The sequence below is a fragment of the Pelobates fuscus genome, chromosome 1, assembly GCF_036172605.1.
Source record: "Pelobates fuscus isolate aPelFus1 chromosome 1, aPelFus1.pri, whole genome shotgun sequence".
In the NCBI taxonomy this organism is placed as follows: domain Eukaryota; kingdom Metazoa; phylum Chordata; class Amphibia; order Anura; family Pelobatidae; genus Pelobates; species Pelobates fuscus.
Window position 1 is genome coordinate 1,931,349 of NC_086317.1, and position 26,562 is coordinate 1,957,910.

At 41.4% G+C, this 26,562-nt stretch overlaps 1 protein-coding gene across 1 annotated transcript in view; it reads left to right on the forward strand.

Moving 5' to 3' along the window:
* Positions 1-26,562, forward strand: part of PDXK (pyridoxal kinase) — a 47,857-nt gene that overhangs the window by 13,007 nt on the left and 8,288 nt on the right. The window contains exons 4-7 of the mRNA XM_063445717.1: positions 6,196-6,279; positions 7,645-7,691; positions 13,203-13,288; positions 15,361-15,406. Coding sequence (XP_063301787.1) covers positions 6,196-6,279; positions 7,645-7,691; positions 13,203-13,288; positions 15,361-15,406 — 263 coding nt within the window. The remainder of the gene's footprint in view (positions 1-6,195; positions 6,280-7,644; positions 7,692-13,202; positions 13,289-15,360; positions 15,407-26,562) is intronic.

Below are 26,562 nucleotides of genomic sequence, written 5' to 3' on the forward strand. Positions count from 1 at the left end.
CCTTTAAATACTTTGGAGCAGTGTTACAACTTTTAAACTGGCACTTCGGATGCAGCCGAAGTCGTCGAAGTGGCCGCCATTCGACAAACTAACACGTGGCCATTTTAACTTATTCAAACGCGGTCAGCGGTGTGTGCAGCCAAATCTATGGAACTTTTTTCGGCTACCCAATTGCACGAACACCGCTGGCCCGTACCTTCTACGTTACTTCGACACTGCAGCTGGAGACTAAGTCCCGTTCGAAGATTCAAACGCTCGTTCGAATGGGACTTAGTCATTTTCTCGGTGCAAAATATACCGACCGCACAGCCCAAATCTATGGAACTGTTTTTGGCATGAAAATGTGCTTGCGGTCGGTCAAAAGTGACTTATACCTATCTCCCGAATGGCTGAACGGATTTGAATGATTTTTGGGTATGTTTGTATGTGGAATGTGCTGATTAAGAATATGTAACTGTTATTAATATTGGATGTATGGTTTTAGAGTTATGAAAGTTGGGTAAAAAGTATGTTTTAAACTGTACGGATAATTGGCTTACCTCTCAGGCTAAGGGGAGGAGATGTGTGGGATGTAACCATTGTGTGATTGGGTAATGTTTAATTGGATGTGGGCGTCTCCCTTGCAGGGGATATTTGCATAAAAGCAGAGTGTGTGCCATTAAACCTGAGTTCTTCTTGACCCTCAACACGTAGTCTTGTCTCGTGATTGGAGGGGACAGCTATATTCACACTGGGGATTGCTATGCGCTGCATACTCCCTGGAGCTTTAATCACTTAGCTCTTTTGAGAGTTTGATCCTGTTACGCTCTCCTTGGAGGAGAGGTCTTCCCCACACGGTCCTGGATGCTGGAGGTTCATACAGGGTGGAAGGAAGACGGCGCGGCTCCAGTTAAGCTACGGCGGTTGTGGAGTCTGCGCCTCAGGAAGCGCTAGGAGCATCCGTCAACGGAAGGTGTCCGTTACAACGGTGTCCCAGACCTGGACCATAGTCAGTGGGCAGGAGGCCAGCTTCTACACTCCTCCAGGAGTTCCTTGCAAATGTACGTGGGAAGGAGCATTTGCCACACCCTTTCGATGTTTAGGGTCTCCTGTCCCATTGTACAGCAGTATGGAATTTGCTGGCGCTTTATAAATAATATAATAACCAGAATTCCACTGAGAGCAACTTAGTGACTTCCTAAGGCCTTGTGGCGTTATCCTTCAACTGTTTACAAAGAGTCATCCCACTGATGATGGACCTTTTGCAATGTTGTATGCATAAGTGAGCACAGGAATGTGTGCAATGTAAACCATGTGTCCGTTTCTTAATGGATCAGTTAATCTGCTAGAAATGTATAAACTTGTACTCCGGTTAATCTTCATCATGAGACTTCTCTAAACTGCGCAACAGACCTAAATCTGTCACATATAGGAGAAACATAATCCTAATTTCTTTTTATCACGTTTGCAGCTGTAAAATGAAACCTTTACCAAGGAAATGTATTATAACTGCAGCTGTTATGGTGTAAGGAGGTCCCCTGTCTCCCCGCACACGGTGTATTATAACTGCAGCTATAAGGTTATGGTGTAAGGAGGTCCCCTGTCTCCCCGCACACAGTGTATTATAACTGCAGCTATAAGGTTATGGTGTAAGGAGGTCCCCTGTCTCCCCGCACACAGTGTTTTATAACTGCAGCTATAAGGTTATGATGTAAGAAGGTCCCCTGTCTCCCCGCACACAGTGTTTTATAACTGCAGCTATAAGGTTATGGTGTAAGGAGGTCCCATGTCTCCCCGCACACAGCGTATTATAACTGCAGCTATAAGGTTATGGTTTAAGTAGGTCCCCTGTCTCCCGGCACACAGTGTATTATAACTGCAGCTATAAGGTTATGGTGTAAGGAGGTCCTCTGTCTCCATACACAGTGTATTATAACTGCAGCTATAAGGTTATGGTGTAAGGAGGTCCCCTGTCTCCCGGCACACAGTGTATTATAACTGCAGCTATAAGGTTATGGTGTAAGGAGGTCCCCTGTCTCCCCACATACAGTGTATTATAACTGCAGCTATAAGGTTATGGTGTAAGGAGGTCCCCTGTCTCCCCGCACACAGTGTATTATAACTGCAGCTATAAGGTTATGGTGTAAGGAGATCCCCTGTCTCCCCGCACACGGTGTATTATAACTGCAGCTATAAGGTTATGGAGTAAGGAGGTCCCCTGTCTCCCCGCACACAGTGTATTATAACTGCAGCTATAAGGTTATGGTTTAAGGAGGTCCCCTGTCTCCCCGCACACGGTGTATAACTGCAGCTATAAGGTTATGGTTTAAGGAGGTCCCCTGTCTCCCCTGCACACAGCGTATTATAACTGCAGCTATAAGGTTATGGAGTAAGGAGGTCCCCTGTCTCCCCGCACACAGTGTATTTAACAGCAGCTATAAGGTTATGGTGTAAGGAGGTCCCCTGTCTCCCCGCACACAGTGTATTTAACAGCAGCTATAAGGTTATGGTGTAAGGAGGTCCCCTGTCTCGCCGCACACAGTGTATTATAACTGCAGCTATAAGGTTATGGTGTAAGGAGGTCCCCTGTCTCCCCACATACAGTGTATTATAACTGCAGCTATAAGGTTATGGTGTAAGGAGGTCCCCTGTCTCCCCGCACACAGTGTATTATAACTGCCGCTATAAGGTTATGGTTTAAGTAGGTCCCCTGTCTCCCGGCACACAGTGTATTATAACTGCAGCTATAAGGTTATGGTGTAAGGAGGTCCCCTGTCTCCCCACACACAGTGTATTATAACTGCAGCTATAAGGTTATGGTTTAAGGAGGTCCCCTGTCTCCCCGCACACGGTGTATAACTGCAGCTATAAGGTTATGGTTTAAGGAGGTCCCCTGTCTCCCCTGCACACAGCGTATTATAACTGCAGCTATAAGGTTATGGAGTAAGGAGGTCCCCTGTCTCCCCGCACACAGTGTATTTAACAGCAGCTATAAGGTTATGGTGTAAGGAGGTCCCCTGTCTCCCCGCACACAGTGTATTTAACAGCAGCTATAAGGTTATGGTGTAAGGAGGTCCCCTGTCTCGCCGCACACAGTGTATTATAACTGCAGCTATAAGGTTATGGTGTAAGGAGGTCCCCTGTCTCCCCGCACACAGTGTATTATAACTGCCGCTATAAGGTTATGGTTTAAGTAGGTCCCCTGTCTCCCGGCACACAGTGTATTATAACTGCAGCTATAAGGTTATGGTGTAAGGAGGTCCCCTGTCTCCCCACACACAGTGTATTATAACTGCAGCTATAAGGTTATGGTTTAAGGAGGTCCCCTGTCTCCCCACACACAGTGTATTATAACAGCAGCTATAAGGTTATGGTGTAAGGAGATCCCCTGTCTCCCCGCACACGGTGTATTATAACTGCAGCTATAAGGTTATGGAGTAAGGAGGTCCCCTGTCTCCCCGCACACAGTGTATTATAACTGCAGCTATAAGGTTATGGTTTAAGGAGGTCCCCTGTCTCCCCGCACACGGTGTATAACTGCAGCTATAAGGTTATGGTTTAAGGAGGTCCCCTGTCTCCCCTGCACACAGCGTATTATAACTGCAGCTATAAGGTTATGGAGTAAGGAGGTCCCCTGTCTCCCCGCACACAGTGTATTTAACAGCAGCTATAAGGTTATGGTGTAAGGAGATCCCCTGTCTCCCCGCACACAGTGTATTTAACAGCAGCTATAAGGTTATGGTGTAAGGAGGTCCCCTGTCTCGCCGCACACAGTGTATTATAACTGCAGCTATAAGGTTATGGTGTAAGGAGGTCCCCTGTCTCCCCGCACACAGTGTATTATAACTGCAGCTATAAGGTTATGGTGTAAGGAGGTCCCCTGTCTCCCTGCACACAGTGTATTATAACTGCAGCTATAAGGTTATGGTGTAAGGAGGTCCCCTGTCTCCCCGCACACAGTGTATTATAACTGCAGCTATAAGGTTATGGTGTAAGGAGGTCCCCTGTCTCCCCGCACACAGTGTATTATAACTGCAGCTATAAGGTTATGGTGTAAGGAGGTCCCCTGTCTCCCCGCACACAGTGTATTATAACTGCAGCTATAAGGTTATGGTGTAAGGAGGTCCCCTGTCTCCCCGCACACAGTGTATTATAACTGCAGCTATAAGGTTATGGTGTAAGGAGGTCCCCTATCTCCTCGCACAGTGTATTATAACTGCAGCTATAAGGTTATGGTGTAAGGAGGTCCATGTCTCCCCGCACACAGTGTGTTATAACTGCAGCTATAAGGTTATGGTGTAAGGAGGTCCCCTGTCCATGTAAGTCTTCAGTTACCTTGACCTCTGTCCAATATACAGGTCTATATGATTTACAAAGAACACTTTTGTAACACACTAATCTCCAAAACATTTTTCATTTTATTAAGTAATGAGATTAATGAGACCAAACTGGCTGAGCTTAGCAACAAATTCCTTAAGTTACTAATTAAAAAACCCTCCCTTAGATTAATCTGACGAGCATGCAAAGCTGCTGCTCCTTGTGTAACATGGGATAATGCCACTACTTGCCCAAAGGGGGGCGCTCTTGTAGAGGAGTATAGTTAGATCTAATTGCAAACATCATCCTGATGAAGGCACAAGATCAGTAGATGAATGTATTGTGAACCCACCAGACCACCTGGTGATAGACCCAGCTTCCTCTAGGAAAATGCAAACATTGACCACAAGGTAAGAAAGCAATAAACTTTGCCTTTTAGATCACAAAACATCCATATGAAGGTGCCACCAGCTGTACGGATCTAGCCGCATATCTTCCTGTCTAAGCCTCTAGGCTAGCAAATCAAATGTGGTTGCTGTAAAAATTATTTTTTTAAATGCTTGACTTTAATTGAAAGTAATTATAACCCCGAATTTGTGTGCTACAAAATTAAGATCTTTCCCACGAAACACAAAAACTTAAAGGGACACTCTAACCATCAATACGTCAGCTTAGTGAAATGGTTTTGGTGTATAGACCATGCCCCTGCAGTCTCTGCCATTTAGGAGTTAAATACATTTGATTGTGCAACCCTAGTCACATATACGCTGACTGAGACTCCACACTACATACTTCCTGATAAAGTGTCTAAAGAGCTTATCTTCCCTGACTGCACCGAATGTGTTTAATTTAAACATGTCCTATCTCCTGCTAGAACCTGCGTCTGCCTCCTATGTGTGATTTAAGGTTCTGTTAACAGATGAGGAGATGAGCAATTCTAAAGTTAACACACTGTGCTGTAAGATCTGACTGAAAATGAAACATTTTTTCCATTGTGGCTGTGTAAGTCACAGACAAGGGAGGTGTGGCAAGGGCGGAATAAATAGTGTTTTAACTCCTAAATGGCAGAGAATTGATCAATGTTCTATACACCAAAACCACTTCATTAAGCTAAAGTTGTTTAGAATGCCACCCATGCACAGTTAGATCCAGTAAAATCTGGACATATCAAACTGTGTAATGAAAGCCCAATAAAGCATTTCTTAAATTGTAATAATCAGGAGGCCATCGACAACAAATTGATCAGCAACAAGAGAATTGATGCAAACAGGAGATTGTTTACCTTACAGAGACATGCTCTGACTCTCCGAGACCAGTTACAATAATCAAGCAGTTTATAGTAACTGGTCATTACCACTTGGGGATTTGAGATCCATCCTGCTGGCTTTCACCAGCCACTGATTCCTCTTTCTGGAAACCAAATGCAAGATGCTACAACCTATAGCGGGCACGTTTCACAACCTCTTGTACCATGTCCATCTGTCCCTACGAGGAGAACTGAGTCTGGCTTTCAGGGTAAACTTTGTTTGTCTTTTGCTTTGTTTAACAGAGTGAGGAGGCGTTATTTCTACGTAGGTTCTGAATGGAAGTACATTTACCAGTCTGTCAGCGAGAAAGATGAAGGGGCCCTCAGAAAGCAAAGACTGAATTGGAGGTGGAATCCTCCTGATAATGCTGTCTTAATTACCATTTATCCATCTCCCGCTTTGCTGCTAATTGTTGGTTGCCCCTTGTTCAGTGATAATGTCGTTACGGTTGGGGTGCCTGTTCTGCCATTGGGACTCAGGGGTGCCGATGATTTCTGGTTATTGTAGTCATCTGGGGTGATGGTTAGAGCCTTGTTTCTGGTAGAGTCGTAGTCATGTCCCCTATGTTTATATTGTACTTTTGTCTTTCCAGGTTATACTCGAGATTCTTCTTTCCTAGCCAGGGTCGTCGATATTGTGCAGGAACTAAAACAACAAAATCCACAGCTGGTCTATGGTAACATGTTAACTTATAATTAACCGCATTGTTTATTTAATAGGAAGATAGGCAGTGAAAGGGCAGGGGATGGTAGTGCTGGTGGGTAGTGGCTATGCGGTGCACCATTACTGGAGTTGAATGTTGGAATCTGTAGAAGTGGTAGATAAGGGGTTCATAGTGCAGTGTGTGAAACATTGGCAAGTGTCAGAATACTCGTTGGCTACAATGTTGGGGCTTATCAAAATGTCAATGGTTCAGCATTTGAACGAACCAAAAGGCAGAGGGACAATGAAAACATTAACAAAAGGGCAGGGTGTGCTTGGTTTGTTTTAATGTAACATTATGGACGAAGTGTTCTAGGCAATTGGCAGGGTGGTGGGCTGAAAGTGTTGCAGATAATGAGGAGCTGGCTGGTGAAATGGAAGGGTTGCAGGTAACTGGCAAGGTAGTGGTGTTTTGATGTTACAAATAACATGGAGCAAGGTGGTGGGATGTTGATGTTGTAGGTAACTAGCAAGGTGGTGGGATGTTGATGTTGCAGGTAACTAGCAGGGTGGTGGGATGTTGATGTTGCAGGTAACTAGCAAGGTGGTGGGATGTTGATGTTGCAGGTAACTAGCAGGGTGGTGGGATGTTGATGTTGCAGGTAACTAGCAGGGTGGTGGGATGTTGATGTTGCAGGTAACTAGCAGGGTGGTGGGATGTTGATGTTGCAGGTAACTAGCAGGGTGGTGGGATGTTGATGTTGCAGGTAACTAGCAGGGTGGTGGGATGTTGATGTTGCAGGTAACTAGCAAGGTGGTGGGATGTTGATGTTGCAGGTAACTAGCAGGGTGGTGGGATGTTGATGTTGCAGGTAACTAGCAGGGTGGTGGGATGTTGATGTTGCAGGTAACTAGCAGGGTGGTGGGATGTTGATGTTGCAGGTAACTAGCAGGGTGGTGGGATGTTGATGTTGCAGGTAACTAGCAGGGTGGTGGGATGTTGATGTTGCAGGTAAATAGCAAGGTGGTGGGATGTTGATGCTGCAGGTAACTAGCAAGGTGGTGGGATGTTGATGTTGCAGGTAACTAGCAAGGTGGTGGGGTGGTAGTGTTGCTGGTAACCTGCAGGGTTGACATCTTGGTGGCTGATTAGTTGGTTTGTTGGGGTGGTAATGGGCACATTAAAGTAGTTTATGGAAGGAGGTGTGCTTGTAGTGTTGGTGTTAATGGATAGGGTGGTGGGTGGGAGTGCTGGTGATAACGGGCACAGTACCTGGTTTGTATTAGTCATATTAAAGTGTTGGTAGTTTATGAATGAAGGTGTGCTTGAAATGTTGGTGAGAACAGATGGGGATCTGCTGTAAACACTCCATGTTCCTGTTTCTCTCTCGTTCCTCAGTCTGTGATCCTGTTCTTGGAGATAAGTGGAACGGCGAGGGCTCCATGGTATGAATGCTGTCCTTTTAAACCTTAATCCCTGAACCATCCCCAGTTTAAACCCTCTAGTCCAGTAATCTGACCCTTCCAGTGTCTCTGCCCCCGTTACTCATTATTTAAACCCTCTAGTCCAGTAATCTGACCCTTCCAGTGTCTCTGCCCCCGTTACTCATTATTTAAACCTGCTAGTTCAGTAATCTGACCCTTCCAGTGTCTCATTATTTAAACCCTCTAGTTCAATAATCTGACCCTTCCAGTGTCTCTACCCCCGTTACTCATTATTTAAATCCTCTAGTTCAGTAATCTGACCCTTCCAGTGTCTCTGACCCCCGTTACTCATTATTTAAACCCTCTAGTCCAGTCATCTGACCCTTCCAGTGTCTCTGCCCCCGTTACTCATTATTTAAACCTGCTAGTTCAGTAATCTGACCCTTCCAGTGTCTCATTATTTAAACCCTCTAGTTCAATAATCTGACCCTTCCAGTGTCTCTACCCCCGTTACTCATTATTTAAATCCTCTAGTTCAGTAATCTGACCCTTCCAGTGTCTCTGACCCCCGTTACTCATTATTTAAACCCGCTAGTTCAGTAATCTGACCCTTCCAGTGTCTCATTATTTAAACCCTCTAGTTCAGTAATCTGACCCTTCCAGTGTCTCTGCCCCCGTTACTCATTATTTAAACCCTCTAGTCCAGTAATCTGACCCTTCCAGTGTCTCTGCCCCGTTACTCATTATTTAAACCCTCTAGTTCAGTAATCTGACCCTCCCAGTGTCTCTGCCCCGTTACTCATTATTTAAACCCTCTAGTTCAGTAATCTGATCCTTCCAGTGTCTCTGCCCCCGTTACTCATTATTTAAACCCTCTAGTTCAGTAATCTGACCCTTCCAGTGTGTCTGTCCCCGTTACTCTTTATTTAAACCCTCTAGTCCAGTAATCTGACCCTTCCAGTGTCTCTGCCCCCCCCGTTACTCATTATTTAAACCCTCTAGTTCATTAATCTGACCCTTCACGTGTCTCTGACCCCCGTTACTCATTATTTAAACCCTCTAGTTCATTAATCTGACCCTTCCAGTGTCTCTGACCCCCGTTACTCATTATTTAAATCCTCTAGTTCATTAATCTGACCCTTCCAGTGTCTCTGACCCCCGTTACTCATTATTTAAACCCGCTAGTTCAGTAATCTGACCCTTCCAGTGTCTCTGCCCCGTTACTCATTATTTAAACCCGCTAGTTCAGTAATCTGACCCTTCCAGTGTCTCTGACCCCCGTTACTCATTATTTAAACCCGCTAGTTCAGTAATCTGACCCTTCCAGTGTCTCTGCCCCGTTACTCATTATTTAAACCCGCTAGTTCAGTAATCTGACCCTTCCAGTGTGTCTGTCCCCCGTTACTCTTTATTTAAACCCTCTAGTCCAGTAATCTGACCCTTCCAGTGTCTCTGCCCCCCCCCCCCCCCCCCCCCCCGTTACTCATTATTTAAACCCTCTAGTTCAATAATCTGGCCCTTCCAGTGTCTCTGCCCCCGTTACTCATTATTTAAACCCTCTAGTCCAGTAATCTGATCCTTCCAGTGTCTCTACCCCCGTTACTCATTATTTAAATCCTCTAGTTCAGTAATCTGACCCTTCCAGTGTCTCTGACCCCCGTTACTCATTATTTAAACCCTCTAGTCCAGTCATCTGACCCTTCCAGTGTCTCTGCCCCCGTTACTCATTATTTAAACCTGCTAGTTCAGTAATCTGACCCTTCCAGTGTCTCATTATTTAAACCCTCTAGTTCAATAATCTGACCCTTCCAGTGTCTCTACCCCCGTTACTCATTATTTAAATCCTCTAGTTCAGTAATCTGACCCTTCCAGTGTCTCTGACCCCCGTTACTCATTATTTAAACCCTCTAGTCCAGTCATCTGACCCTTCCAGTGTCTCTGCCCCCGTTACTCATTATTTAAACCTGCTAGTTCAGTAATCTGACCCTTCCAGTGTCTCATTATTTAAACCCTCTAGTTCAATAATCTGACCCTTCCAGTGTCTCTACCCCCGTTACTCATTATTTAAATCCTCTAGTTCAGTAATCTGACCCTTCCAGTGTCTCTGACCCCCGTTACTCATTATTTAAACCCGCTAGTTCAGTAATCTGACCCTTCCAGTGTCTCATTATTTAAACCCTCTAGTTCAGTAATCTGACCCTTCCAGTGTCTCTGCCCCCGTTACTCATTATTTAAACCCTCTAGTCCAGTAATCTGACCCTTCCAGTGTCTCTGCCCCGTTACTCATTATTTAAACCCTCTAGTTCAGTAATCTGACCCTCCCATTGTCTCTGCCCCGTTACTCATTATTTAAACCCTCTAGTTCAGTAATCTGATCCTTCCAGTGTCTCTGCCCCCGTTACTCATTATTTAAACCCTCTAGTTCAGTAATCTGACCCTTCCAGTGTGTCTGTCCCCGTTACTCTTTATTTAAACCCTCTAGTCCAGTAATCTGACCCTTCCAGTGTCTCTGCCCCCCCCGTTACTCATTATTTAAACCCTCTAGTTCATTAATCTGACCCTTCCAGTGTCTCTGACCCCCGTTACTCATTATTTAAACCCTCTAGTTCATTAATCTGACCCTTCCAGTGTCTCTGACCCCCGTTACTCATTATTTAAATCCTCTAGTTCATTAATCTGACCCTTCCAGTGTCTCTGACCCCCGTTACTCATTATTTAAACCCGCTAGTTCAGTAATCTGACCCTTCCAGTGTCTCTGCCCCGTTACTCATTATTTAAACCCGCTAGTTCAGTAATCTGACCCTTCCAGTGTGTCTGTCCCCCGTTACTCTTTATTTAAACCCTCTAGTCCAGTAATCTGACCCTTCCAGTGTCTCTGCCCCCCCCCCCCCCCCTGTTACTCATTATTTAAACCCTCTAGTTCAATAATCTGGCCCTTCCAGTGTCTCTGCCCCCGTTACTCATTATTTAAACCCTCTAGTCCAGTAATCTGATCCTTCCAGTGTCTCTGCCCCCGTTACTCATTATTTAAACCCTCTAGTTCAGTAATCTGACCCTTCCAGTGTCTCTGCCCCCGTTACTCATTATTTAAACCCTCTAGTCCAGTAATCTGACCCTTCCAGTGTCTCTGCCCTCGTTACTCATTATTTAAACCTGCTAGTTCAGTAATCTGACCCTTCCAGTGTCTCATTATTTAAACCCTCTAGTTCAATAATCTGACCCTTCCAGTGTCTCTACCCCCGTTACTCATTATTTAAATCCTCTAGTTCAGTAATCTGACCCTTCCAGTGTCTCTGACCCCCGTTACTCATTATTTAAACCCGCTAGTTCAGTAATCTGACCCTTCCAGTGTCTCATTATTTAAACCCTCTAGTTCAGTAATCTGACCCTTCCAGTGTCTCTGCCCCCGTTACTCATTATTTAAACCCTCTAGTCCAGTAATCTGACCCTTCCAGTGTCTCTGCCCCGTTACTCATTATTTAAACCCTCTAGTTCAGTAATCTGACCCTCCCAGTGTCTCTGCCCCGTTACTCATTATTTAAACCCTCTAGTTCAGTAATCTGATCCTTCCAGTGTCTCTGCCCCGTTACTCATTATTTAAACCCTCTAGTCCAGTAATCTGACCCTTCCAGTGTCTCTGACCCCCGTTACTCATTATTTAAACCCTCTAGTTCATTAATCTGACCCTTCCAGTGTCTCTGACCCCCGTTACTCATTATTTAAATCCTCTAGTTCATTAATCTGACCCTTCCAGTGTCTCTGACCCCCGTTACTCATTATTTAAACCCGCTAGTTCAGTAATCTGACCCTTCCAGTGTCTCTGCCCCGTTACTCATTATTTAAACCCGCTAGTTCAGTAATCTGACCCTTCCAGTGTCTCTGACCCCCGTTACTCATTATTTAAACCCGCTAGTTCAGTAATCTGACCCTTCCAGTGTCTCTGCCCCGTTACTCATTATTTAAACCCGCTAGTTCAGTAATCTGACCCTTCCAGTGTGTCTGTCCCCCGTTACTCTTTATTTAAACCCTCTAGTCCAGTAATCTGACCCTTCCAGTGTCTCTGCCCCCCCCCCCCCCCCCCCGTTACTCATTATTTAAACCCTCTAGTTCAATAATCTGGCCCTTCCAGTGTCTCTGCCCCCGTTACTCATTATTTAAACCCTCTAGTCCAGTAATCTGATCCTTCCAGTGTCTCTGCCCCCGTTACTCATTATTTAAACCCTCTAGTTCAGTAATCTGACCCTTCCAGTGTCTCTGCCCCCGTTACTCATTATTTAAACCCTCTAGTCCAGTAATCTGACCCTTCCAGTGTCTCTGCCCCGTTACTCATTATTTAAACCCTCTAGTCCAGTAATCTGACCCTTCCAGTGTCTCTGACCCCGTTACTCCTTATTTAAACCCGCTAGTTCAGTAATCTGACCCTTCCAGTGTCTCTGACCCCCGTTACTCATTATTTAAACCCGCTAGTTCAGTAATCTGACCCTTCCAGTGTCTCTGCCCCCGTTACTCATTATTTAAACCCTCTAGTCCAGTAATCTGACCCTTCCAGTGTCTCTGCCCCGTTACTCATTATTTAAACCTGCTAGTTCAGTAATCTGACCCTTCCAGTGTCTCATTATTTAAACCCTCTAGTTCAATAATCTGACCCTTCCAGTGTCTCTACCCCCGTTACTCATTATTTAAACCCGCTAGTTCAGTATTCTGACCCTTCCAGTGTCTCATTATTTAAACCCTCTAGTTCAGTAATCTGACCCTTCCGGTGTCTCTGACCCCCGTTACTCATTATTTAAACCCTCTAGTCCAGTAATCTGACCCTTCCAGTGTCTCTGCCCCGTTACTCATTATTTAAACCCTCTAGTTCAGTAATCTGACCCTTCCAGTGTCTCTGCCCCCGTTACTCATTATTTAAACCCTCTAGTTCAGTAATCTGACCCTTCCAGTGTGTCTGTCCCCCGTTACTCTTTATTTAAACCCTCTAGTCCAGTAATCTGACCCTTCCAGTGTCTCTGCCCCCCCGTTACTCATTATTTAAACCCTCTAGTTCAATAATCTGACCCTTCCAGTGTCTCTGACCCCCGTTACTCATTATTTAAACCCTCTAGTTCATTAATCTGACCCTTCCAGTGTCTCTGACCCCCGTTACTCATTATTTAAACCCGCTAGTTCAGTAATCTGACCCTTCCAGTGTCTCTGCCCCCGTTACTCATTATTTAAACCCTCTAGTTCAATAATCTGACCCTTCCAGTGTCTCTGCCCCCGTTACTCATTATTTAAACCCTCTAGTTCAGTAATCTGACCCTTCCAGTGTCTCTGCCCCCTTTACTCATTATTTAAACCCTCTAGTTCAATAATCTGACCCTTCCAGTGTCTCTGCCCCCGTTACTCATTATTTAAACCCTCTAGTTCAATAATCTGACCCTTCCAGTGTCTCTGCCCCCGTTACTCATTATATAAACCCTCTAGTTCAATAATCTGACCCTTCCAGTGTCTCTGCCCCCGTTACTCATTATTTAAACCCTTACTTTTCCTCAGTACGTCCCAGAGGAACTGCTTCCAGTCTATAAGGATTTGGTGATCCCTGTGGCAGATATCATTACTCCAAACCAGTTTGAGGCAGAGTAAGTGCAATATTAATTAATATATATATAATTTATTTATTTTAATTCGCTATGTTGTATAATAATAAAACAGTTCAACTTGCAATGCCCCAACAGCACATGTAAGTGCAAGATAACACAAAGTAGAACAACAGTTAATCAGCATTCCGAGGGAACTGCACGTTTTATAACACATACAGGCTAAACGTGCACGTTTTATAACACATACAGGCTAAACGTGCACGTTTTATAACACATACAGGCTAAACGTGCACGTTTTATAACACATACAGGCTAAACGTGCACGTTTTATAACACATACAGGCTAAACGTGCACGTTTTATAACACATACAGGCTAAACGTGCACGTTTTATAACATATACAGGCTAAACGTGCACGTTTTATAACATATACAGGCTAAACGTGCACGTTTTATAACATATACAGGCTAAACGTGCACGTTTTATAACATATACAGGCTAAACGTGCACGTTTTATAACATATACAGGCTAAACGTGCACGTTTTATAACATATACAGGCTAAACTTGCACGTTTTATAACATACAGGCTAAACGTGCACGTTTTATAACATATACAGGCTAAACGTGCACGTTTTTTTACACATACAGGCTAAACGTGCACGTTTTATAACATATACAGGCTAAACGTGCACGTTTTATAACATATACAGGCTAAACGTACACCTTTTATAACATATACAGGCTAAACGTGCACGTTTTATAACATACAGGCTAAACGTGCACGTTTTATAACATATACAGGCTAAACGTGCACGTTTCATAACACATACAGGCTAAACGTGCACGTTTCATAACACATACAGGCTAAACGTGCACGTTTCATAACACATACAGGCTAAACGTGCACGTTTTATAACACATACAGGCTAAACGTGCTCGTTTTATAACATATACAAATGGGTAGAACACAGTCCTGCACTGAAGGAGTAAGCTTCAGGCCTGCAGGCCCATACAGGATCCAGCGTTTTGCCACATGTACCGCATACAGAATTCCCTGCAGCATCTCCTGCCTGGTAGGTGGCTCAGCCCCAGCTTGCGTTTGTTTCCATTGCCGTACCGCCTCGTGATGAGGCAATCTGTGCAGGCCGATCCGTCGCCGAGTCGGTGTCTGCGTCACAGCCCGAGCTGTGGGTTCTTGTTTGGCATCTGGGTTCTGCTTTTGAAGTGAGCAGCTACTTGGATGCTTTGGGGTTGGTTGGTGCAGCCAGCGTTCCAGCTTCCTCCAAAATTGGGCAAAATGACTATTGAGCCTGAACATATACAGGCTCACAATTGGTAGCTGGGAGAGGGGAAGCATGCGGTTTCTGCCATATTGGGAGCGTTGCAAGAGCCTCCGGCAGGTATGCTAGCTTCTCCCCACATTCTAGGCTCCCAGGGCTGGACCAGGATCACCCACACAGGGGACGGGGGGTAGAAATGGGGCACTGGGTCAAGCAGAGTTTCTTCTATGCACCTCTGGGCCAGGGGATTGGACACCTTCCCCACCCGGTGTGCACCAGGTCGCATGTGTCAGGGTGGAATAACGAAGCTCCCAAGAGTTTTTGACCACTGCGTAGTGTGGCAGGTAGGCCTAGGAGCTATAATTTCTCAGGAATAGTTTGGCAAGGGTGCATGTAGTTTTGTTTTGTAGTATAGTGGAGGAGCTGCTCAAGATGCGTCCTTCCACCATGGCAGTCAGTCCCCGCCCCTGCAATATTAATATAAATCCTCTGGTCTGTATAATGTATATGATGTCTGGTGTGTATAATTTGTAGAATGGATGTGGTTTGGGGAATGACCTGTGCTCTGTATAGTTTAAAGGACAGGGGATATAGGATAAGGATGGTTTGAGGACTGGCCTGGTCCTTATGATTTATCAGGATTGGATTGTTTGTATAGGTTTATTGGACATGTGATTGTTTGGGAAATGTACTCCGATCTGATTTACTGAGCAGGTTTATTATATTTGTATAATTTAATGAGTGGGACTGGTTTAAGTTGATCTTAGACTGTATATTATGTAGGAGCTGGTCTGTTGTGCTGCAGCTAATGAAGTCTTTTTTAACACAGGTTACTAACTGGCCGCAAGATACAAACTCGGGAGGAAGCTGTCCAGGTAATCTTAATCTGTCATCTCTACAACCATTTTACCCGCCATTGTCCCTATTTCTGTCCTAGAAAGTTTTGTTAGTTTCTTTGTGTAACTCATGATGGCTGATTCTCCAAGCTCTAGAAGACTACCAAACTCAGGTTTTCACAACCCTCTCTTCCTCCTTTCTTTCTTGCTTTAGTTTTTTTAGTGCTTTCTAGTTTAAGGCACAGCAATGGGCACTCATTTTGTGCCATTTGTCACTATAAATCACTACACCGGAAGGTATGTTTTCGATGGTTCATGAGCGTATTCATTTGTACAGAGTGTTTGTAGTTGACCAGCTCGTTAATTGTTTGGAATTATATGTTCAGAAATGGTGCAAACAGCATTCCGGTAGCACTCTTTTCTTATATTGGTTATTTGCATCCTTATTGGTTACCAATGCTAGAGCAAGAGTGATGAGGATTATCGAGCAGCTCATGATAACATTGATTTTACAGGTATTACAGTAATCTAGCCTCATTCTTTACTCTTTTTATCGGTGGAAATGAGCCTCTGCATGACTAGTGCAATCCTACTGTAACATAATGCAGGGTGAAGAGAACATCCGGAAATCATGAAATATGAGTAAAAGTAGTATAGAATTCCTCAGTTCTGCCAATAGATTTCTATAAACCCAGCGAACCCTGCTTCTATCTATCTATGGATTTATATAGTGTATAAACAGAGCGAGCCCTGGTTCTATCTATCTATGGATTTATATAGTGTATAAACAGAGCGAGTCCTGCTTCTATCTATGGATTTATATAGTGTATAAACAGCGAGCCCTGCTTCTATCTATTGATTTATATAGTGTATAAACAGAGCGAGCCCTGCTTCTATCTATCTATGGATTTATATAGTGTATAAACAGAGCGAGCCCTGCTTCTATCTATCGATGGATTTATATAGTGTATAAACAGAGCGAGCCCTGCTTCTATCTATCTATGGATTTATATAGTGTATAAACAGAGCGAGCCCTGCTTCTATCTATCTATGGATTTATATAGTGTATAAACAGAGCGAGCCCTGATTCTATCTATCTATGGATTTATATAGTGTATAAACAGAGCGAGCCCTGATTCTATCTATCTATGGATTTATATAGTGTATAAACAGCGTCAGCCCTGCTTCTATCTATGGATTTATATAGTGTATAAACAGAGCGAGCCCTGCTTCTATCTATGGATTTATATAGTGTATAAACAGAGCGAGCCCTGCTTCTATCTATCTATGGATTTATATAGTGTATAAACAGAGCGAGTCCTGCTTCTATCTATGGATTTATATAGTGTATAAACAGAGCGAGCCCTGCTTCTATCTATCTATGGATTTATGTAGTGTATAAACAGAGCGAGCCCTGCTTCTATCTATGGATTTATATAGTGTATAAACAGAGCGAGCCCTGCTTCTATCTATCTATGGATTTATATAGTGTATAAACAGAGCGAGCCCTGCTTCTATCTATCTATGGATTTATATAGTGTATAAACAGAGCGAGCCCTGCTTCTATCTATGGATTTATATAGTGTATAAACAGAGTGAGCCCTGCTTCTATCTATCTATGGATTTATATAGTGTATAAACAGAGCGAGTCCTGCTTCTATCTATGGATTTATATAGTGTATAAACAGAGCGAGCCCTGCTTCTATCTATCTATGGATTTATGTAGTGTATAAACAGAGCGAGCCCTGCTTCTATCTATGGATTTATATAGTGTATAAACAGAGCGAGCCCTGCTTCTATCTATCTATGGATTTATATAGTGTATAAACAGAGCGAGCCCTGCTTCTATCTATCTATGGATTTATATAGTGTATAAACAGAGCGAGCCCTGCTTCTATCTATGGATTTATATAGTGTATAAACAGAGCGAGTCCTGCTTCTATCTATGGATTTATATAGTGTATAAACAGAGCGAGCCCTGCTTCTATCTATCTATGGCTTTATATAGTGTATAAACAGAGCGAGCCCTGCTTCTATCTATCTATGGATTTATATAGTGTATAAACAGAGCGAGCCCTGCTTCTATCTATGGATTTATATAGTGTATAAACAGAGCGAGTCCTGCTTCTATCTATCTATGGATTTATATAGTTTATAAACAGAGCGAGCCCTGCTTCTATCTATCTATGGATTTATATAGTGTATAAACAGAGCGAGTCCTGCTTCTATCTATCTATGGATTTATATAGTGTATAAACAGAGCGAGCCCTGCTTCTATCTATGTATGGATTTATATAGTGTATAAACAGAGCGAGCCCTGCTTCTATCTAGCTATGAATTTATATAGTGTATAAACAGAGCGAGTCCTGCTTCTATCTATCTATCTATGGATTTATATAGTGTATAAACAGAGCGAGTCCTGCTTCTATCTATCTATGGATTTATATAGTGTATAAACAGAGCGAGCCCTGCTTCTATCTATGTATGGATTTATATAGTGTATAAACAGAGCGAGCCCTGCTTCTATCTAGCTATGAATTTATATAGTGTATAAACAGAGCGAGTCCTGCTTCTATCTATCTATCTATGGATTTATATAGTGTGTAAACAGAGCGAGTCCTGCTTCTATCTATTGATTTATATAGTGTATAAACAGAGCGAGCCCTGCTTCTATCTATCTATGGATTTATGTAGTGTATAAACAGAGCGAGCCCTGCTTCTATCTATGGATTTACATAGTGTATAAACAGAGCGAGCCCTGCTTCTATCTATGGATTTATATAGTGTATAAACAGAGCGAGCCCTGCTTCTATCTAGCTATGGATTTATATAGTGTATAAACAGAGCGAGTCCTGCTTCTATCTAGCTATGGATTTATATAGTGTATAAACAGAGCGAGTCCTGCTTCTATCTATGGATTTATATAGTGTATAAACAGAGCAAGCCCTGCTTCTATCTATCTATGGATTTATATAGTGTATAAACAGAGCGAGCCCTGCTTCTATCTATTGATTTATATAGTGTATAAACAGAGCGAGCCCTGCTTCTATCTATCTATGGATTTATATAGTGTATAAACAGAGCGAGCCCTGGTTTTATCTATCTATGGATTTATATAGTGTGTAAACAGAGCGAGTCCTGCTTCTATCTATGGATTTATATAGTGTATAAACAGAGCGAGCCCTGCTTCTATCTATCTATGGATTTATATAGTGTATAAACAGAGCGAGCCCTGCTTCTATCTATCTATGGATTTATATAGTGTATAAACAGAGCGAGTCCTGCTTCTATCTATCTATGGATTTATATAGTGTATAAACAGAGCGAGCCCTGCTTCTATCTATCTATGGATTTATATAGTGTATAAACAGAGCGCGCCCTGCTTCTATCTATGGATTTATATAGTGTATAAACAGAGCGAGCCCTGCTTCTATCTATCTATGGATTCATATAGTGTATAAACAGAGCGAGCCCTGCTTCTATCTATCTATGGATTTATATAGTGTATAAACAGAGCGAGCCCTGCTTCTATCTATGGATTTATATAGTGTATAAACAGAGCGAGCCCTGCTTCTATCTATGGATTTATATAGTGTATAAACAGAGCGAGCCCTGCTTCTATCTATGGATTTATATAGTGTATAAACAGAGTGAGCCCTGCTTCTATCTATCTATGGATTTATATAGTGTATAAACAGAACGAGCCCTGCTTCTATCTATGGATTTATATAGTGTATAAACAGAGCGAGCCCTGCTTCTATCTATCTATGGATTTATATAGTGTATAAACAGAGCGAGCCCTGGTTCTATCTATCTATGGATTTATATAGCGTATAAACAGAGCGAGTCCTGCTTCTATCTATGGATTTATATAGTGTATAAACAGAGCGAGCCCTGCTACTATCTATCTATGGATTTACATAGTGTATAAACAGAGCGAGCCCTGCTTCTATCTATCTATGGATTTATATAGTGTATAAACAGAGCGAGCCCTGGTTTTATCTATCTATGGATTTATATAGTGTGTAAACAGAGCGAGTCCTGCTTCTATCTATGGATTTATATAGTGTATAAACAGAGCGAGCCCTGCTTCTATCTATCTATGGATTTATATAGTGTATAAACAGAGCGAGCCCTGCTTCTATCTATCTATGGATTTATATAGTGTATAAACAGAGAGAGTCCTGCTTCTATCTATCTATGGATTTATATAGTGTATAAACAGAGCGAGCCCTGCTTCTATCTATCTATGGATTTATATAGTGTATAAACAGAGCGCGCCCTGCTTCTATCTATCTATGGATTTATATAGTGTATAAACAGAGCGAGCCCTGCTTCTATCTATCTATGGATTCATATAGTGTATAAACAGAGCGAGCCCTGCTTCTATCTATCTATGGATTTATATAGTGTATAAACAGAGCGAGCCCTGCTTCTATCTATGGATTTATATAGTGTATAAACAGAGCGAGCCCTGCTTCTATCTATGGATTTATATAGTGTATAAACAGAGCGAGCCCTGCTTCTATCTATGGATTTATATAGTGTATAAACAGAGTGAGCCCTGCTTCTATCTATCTATGGATTTATATAGTGTATAAACAGAACGAGCCCTGCTTCTATCTATGGATTTATATAGTGTATAAACAGAGCGAGCCCTGCTTCTATCTATGGATTTATATAGTGTATAAACAGAGCGAGCCCTGCTTCTATCTATGGATTTATATAGTGTATAAACAGAGCGAGTCCTGCTTCTATCTATCTATGGATTTATATAGTGTATGAACAGAGCGAGCCCGGCTTCTATCTATGGATTTATATAGTGTATAAACAGAGCGAGTCCTGCTTCTATCTATGGATTTATATAGTGTATAAACAGAGCGAGCCCTGCTTCTATCTATGGATTTATATAGTGTATAAACTGGGCGAGCCCTGCTTCTATCTATCTATGGATTTATATAGTGTATAAACAGAGCGAGTCCTGCTTCTATCTATGGATTTATATAGTGTATAAACAGAGCGAGCCCTGCTTCTATCTATGGATTTATATAGTGTATAAACAGAGCGAGTCCTGCTTCTATCTATCTATGGATTTATATAGTGTATAAACAGAGCGAGCCCTGCTTCTATCAATCTATGGATTTATATAGTGTATAAACAGAGTGAGCCCTGCTTCTATCTATCTATGGATTTATATAGTGTATAAACAGAACGAGCCCTGCTTCTATCTATGGATTTATATAGTGTATAAACAGAGCGAGCCCTGCTTCTATCTATGGATTTATATAGTGTATAAACAGAGCGAGCCCTGCTTCTATCTATGGATTTATATAGTGTATAAACAGAGCGAGTCCTGCTTCTATCTATCTATGGATTTATATAGTGTATGAACAGAGCGAGCCCGGCTTCTATCTATGGATTTATATAGTGTATAAACAGAGCGAGTCCTGCTTCTATCTATGGATTTATATAGTGTATAAACAGAGCGAGCCCTGCTTCTATCTATGGATTTATATAGTGTATAAACTGGGCGAGCCCTGCTTCTATCTATCTATGGATTTATATAGTGTATAAACAGAGCGAGTCCTGCTTCTATCTATGGATTTATATAGTGTATAAACAGAGCGAGCCCTGCTTCTATCTATGGATTTATATAGTGTATAAACAGAGCGAGCCCTGCTTCTATCTATCTATGGATTTATATAGTGTATAAAAGAGCGAGTCCCGCTTCTATCTATCTATGGATTTATATAGTGTATAAACAGAGCGAGCCCTGCTTCTATCTATCGATGGATTTATATAGTGTATAAACAGAGCGAGCCCTGCTTCTATCTATCTATGGATTTATATATAGTGTATAAACAGAGCGAGCCCTGCTTCTATCAATCTATGGATTTATATAGTGTATAAACAGAGCGAGCCCTGCTTCTATCTATCTATGGATTTATATAGTGTATAAACAGAGCGAGCCCTGATTCTATCTATCTATGGATTTATATAGTGTATAAACAGAGCGAGCCCTGCTTCTATCTATGGATTTATATAGTGTATAAACAGCGTCAGCCCTGCTTCTATCTATGGATTTATATAGTGTATAAACAGAGCGAGCCCTGCTTCTATCTATGGATTTATATAGTGTATAAACAGAGCGAGCCCTGCTTCTATCTATCTATGGATTTATGTAGTGTATAAACAGAGCGAGCCCTGCTTCTATCTATGGATTTATATAGTGTATAAACAGAGCGAGCCCTGCTTCTATCTATCTATGGATTTATATAGTGTATAAACAGAGCGAGCCCTGCTTCTATCTATCTATGGATTTATATAGTGTATAAACAGAGCGAGCCCTGCTTCTATCTATGGATTTATATAGTGTATAAACAGAGCGAGTCCTGCTTCTATCTATGGATTTATATAGTGTATAAACAGAGCGAGCCCTGCTTCTATCTATCTATGGCTTTATATAGTGTATAAACAGAGCGAGCCCTGCTTCTATCTATCTATGGATTTATATAGTGTATAAACAGAGCGAGCCCTGCTTCTATCTATGGATTTATATAGTGTATAAACAGAGCGAGTCCTGCTTCTATCTATCTATGGATTTATATAGTTTATAAACAGAGCGAGCCCTGCTTCTATCTATCTATGGATTTATATAGTGTATAAACAGAGCGAGTCCTGCTTCTATCTATCTATGGATTTATATAGTGTATAAACAGAGCGAGCCCTGCTTCTATCTATGTATGGATTTATATAGTGTATAAACAGAGCGAGCCCTGCTTCTATCTAGCTATGAATTTATATAGTGTATAAACAGAGCGAGTCCTGCTTCTATCTATCTATCTATGGATTTATATAGTGTATAAACAGAGCGAGTCCTGCTTCTATCTATCTATGGATTTATATAGTGTATAAACAGAGCGAGCCCTGCTTCTATCTATGTATGGATTTATATAGTGTATAAACAGAGCGAGCCCTGCTTCTATCTATCTATCTATGGATTTATATAGTGTGTAAACAGAGCGAGTCCTGCTTCTATCTATTGATTTATATAGTGTATAAACAGAGCGAGCCCTGCTTCTATCTATCTATGGATTTATATAGTGTATAAACAGAGCGAGTCCTGCTTCTATCTATCTATCTATGGATTTATATAGTGTATAAACAGAGCGAGTCCTGCTTCTATCTATCTATGGATTTATATAGTGTATAAACAGAGCGAGCCCTGCTTCTATCTATGTATGGATTTATATAGTGTATAAACAGAGCGAGCCCTGCTTCTATCTATCTATCTATGGATTTATATAGTGTGTAAACAGAGCGAGTCCTGCTTCTATCTATTGATTTATATAGTGTATAAACAGAGCGAGCCCTGCTTCTATCTATGGATTTACATAGTGTATAAACAGAGCGAGCCCTGCTTCTATCTATGGATTTATATAGTGTATAAACAGAGCGAGCCCTGCTTCTATCTAGCTATGGATTTATATAGTGTATAAACAGAGCGAGTCCTGCTTCTATCTAGCTATGGATTTATATAGTGTATAAACAGAGCGAGTCCTGCTTCTATCTATGGATTTATATAGTGTATAAACAGAGCAAGCCCTGCTTCTATCTATCTATGGATTTATATAGTGTATGAACAGAGCGAGTCCTGCTTCTATCTATCTATGGATTTATATAGTGTATAAACAGAGCGAGTCCTGCTTCTATCTATCTATGGATTTATATAGTGTATAAACAGAGCGAGCCCTGCTTCTATCTATCTATGGATTTATATAGTGTATAAACAGAGCGAGCCCTGGTTCTATCTATCTATGGATTTATATAGTGTATAAACAGAGCGAGCCCTGCTACTATCTATCTATGGATTTATATAGTGTATAAACAGAGTGAGCCCTGCTTCTATCTATCTATGGATTTATATAGTGTATAAACAGAGCGAGCCCTGCTACTATCTATCTATGGATTTATATAGTGTATAAACAAAGCGAGCCCTGCTTCTATCTATCTATGGATTTATATAGTGTATAAACAGAGCGAGCCCTGCTTCTATCTATCTATGGATTTATATAGTGTATAAACAGAGCGAGCCCTGGTTTTATCTATCTATGGATTTATATAGTGTGTAAACAGAGCGAGTCCTGCTTCTATCTATGGATTTATATAGTGTATAAACAGAGCGAGCCCTGCTTCTATCTATCTATGGATTTATATAGTGTATAAACAGAGCGAGCCCTGCTTCTATCTATCTATGGATTTATATAGTGTATAAACAGAGCGAGTCCTGCTTCTATCTATCTATGGATTTATATAGTGTATAAACAGAGCGAGCCCTGCTTCTATCTATCTATGGATTTATATAGTGTATAAACAGAGCGCGCCCTGCTTCTATCTATGGATTTATATAGTGTATAAACAGAGCGAGCCCTGCTTCTATCTATCTATGGATTCATATAGTGTATAAACAGAGCGAGCCCTGCTTCTATCTATCTATGGATTTATATAGTGTATAAACAGAGCGAGCCCTGCTTCTATCTATGGATTTATATAGTGTATAAACAGAGCGAGCCCTGCTTCTATCTATGGATTTATATAGTGTATAAACAGAGCGAGCCCTGCTTCTATCTATGGATTTATATAGTGTATAAACAGAGCGAGCCCTGCTTCTATCTATGGATTTATATAGTGTATAAACAGAGTGAGCCCTGCTTCTATCTATCTATGGATTTATATAGTGTATAAACAGAACGAGCCCTGCTTCTATCTATGGATTTATATAGTGTATAAACAGAGCGAGCCCTGCTTCTATCTATCTATGGATTTATATAGTGTATAAACAGAGCGAGCCCTGGTTCTATCTATCTATGGATTTATATAGCGTATAAACAGAGCGAGTCCTGCTTCTATCTATGGATTTATATAGTGTATAAACAGAGCGAGCCCTGCTACTATCTATCTATGGATTTACATAGTGTATAAACAGAGCGAGCCCTGCTTCTATCTATCTATGGATTTATATAGTGTATAAACAGAGAGAGTCCTGCTTCTATCTATCTATGGATTTATATAGTGTATAAACAGAGCGAGCCCTGCTTCTATCTATCTATGGATTTATATAGTGTATAAACAGAGCGCGCCCTGCTTCTATCTATCTATGGATTTATATAGTGTATAAACAGAGCGAGCCCTGCTTCTATCTATCTATGGATTCATATAGTGTATAAACAGAGCGAGCCCTGCTTCTATCTATCTATGGATTTATATAGTGTATAAACAGAGCGAGCCCTGCTTCTATCTATGGATTTATATAGTGTATAAACAGAGCGAGCCCTGCTTCTATCTATGGATTTATATAGTGTATAAACAGAGCGAGCCCTGCTTCTATCTATGGATTTATATAGTGTATAAACAGAGTGAGCCCTGCTTCTATCTATCTATGGATTTATATAGTGTATAAACAGAACGAGCCCTGCTTCTATCTATGGATTTATATAGTGTATAAACAGAGCGAGCCCTGCTTCTATCTATGGATTTATATAGTGTATAAACAGAGCGAGCCCTGCTTCTATCTATGGATTTATATAGTGTATAAACAGAGCGAGTCCTGCTTCTATCTATCTATGGATTTATATAGTGTATGAACAGAGCGAGCCCGGCTTCTATCTATGGATTTATATAGTGTATAAACAGAGCGAGTCCTGCTTCTATCTATGGATTTATATAGTGTATAAACAGAGCGAGCCCTGCTTCTATCTATGGATTTATATAGTGTATAAACTGGGCGAGCCCTGCTTCTATCTATCTATGGATTTATATAGTGTATAAACAGAGCGAGTCCTGCTTCTATCTATGGATTTATATAGTGTATAAACAGAGCGAGCCCTGCTTCTATCTATGGATTTATATAGTGTATAAACAGAGCGAGTCCTGCTTCTATCTATCTATGGATTTATATAGTGTATAAACAGAGCGAGCCCTGCTTCTATCAATCTATGGATTTATATAGTGTATAAACAGAGTGAGCCCTGCTTCTATCTATCTATGGATTTATATAGTGTATAAACAGAACGAGCCCTGCTTCTATCTATGGATTTATATAGTGTATAAACAGAGCGAGCCCTGCTTCTATCTATGGATTTATATAGTGTATAAACAGAGCGAGCCCTGCTTCTATCTATGGATTTATATAGTGTATAAACAGAGCGAGTCCTGCTTCTATCTATCTATGGATTTATATAGTGTATGAACAGAGCGAGCCCGGCTTCTATCTATGGATTTATATAGTGTATAAACAGAGCGAGTCCTGCTTCTATCTATGGATTTATATAGTGTATAAACAGAGCGAGCCCTGCTTCTATCTATGGATTTATATAGTGTATAAACTGGGCGAGCCCTGCTTCTATCTATCTATGGATTTATATAGTGTATAAACAGAGCGAGTCCTGCTTCTATCTATGGATTTATATAGTGTATAAACAGAGCGAGCCCTGCTTCTATCTATGGATTTATATAGTGTATAAACAGAGCGAGCCCTGCTTCTATCTATCGATGGATTTATATAGTGTATAAACAGAGCGAGCCCTGCTTCTATCTATCTATGGATTTATATAGTGTATAAACAGAGCGAGCCCTGCTTCTATCTATCTATGGATTTATATAGTGTATAAACAGAGCGAGCCCTGATTCTATCTATCTATGGATTTATATAGTGTATAAACAGAGCGAGCCCTGCTTCTATCTATGGATTTATATAGTGTATAAACAGCGTCAGCCCTGCTTCTATCTATGGATTTATATAGTGTATAAACAGAGCGAGCCCTGCTTCTATCTATGGATTTATATAGTGTATAAACAGAGCGAGCCCTGCTTCTATCTATCTATGGATTTATGTAGTGTATAAACAGAGCGAGCCCTGCTTCTATCTATGGATTTATATAGTGTATAAACAGAGCGAGCCCTGCTTCTATCTATCTATGGATTTATATAGTGTATAAACAGAGCGAGCCCTGCTTCTATCTATCTATGGATTTATATAGTGTATAAACAGAGCGAGCCCTGCTTCTATCTATGGATTTATATAGTGTATAAACAGAGCGAGTCCTGCTTCTATCTATCTATGGATTTATATAGTTTATAAACAGAGCGAGCCCTGCTTCTATCTATCTATGGATTTATATAGTGTATAAACAGAG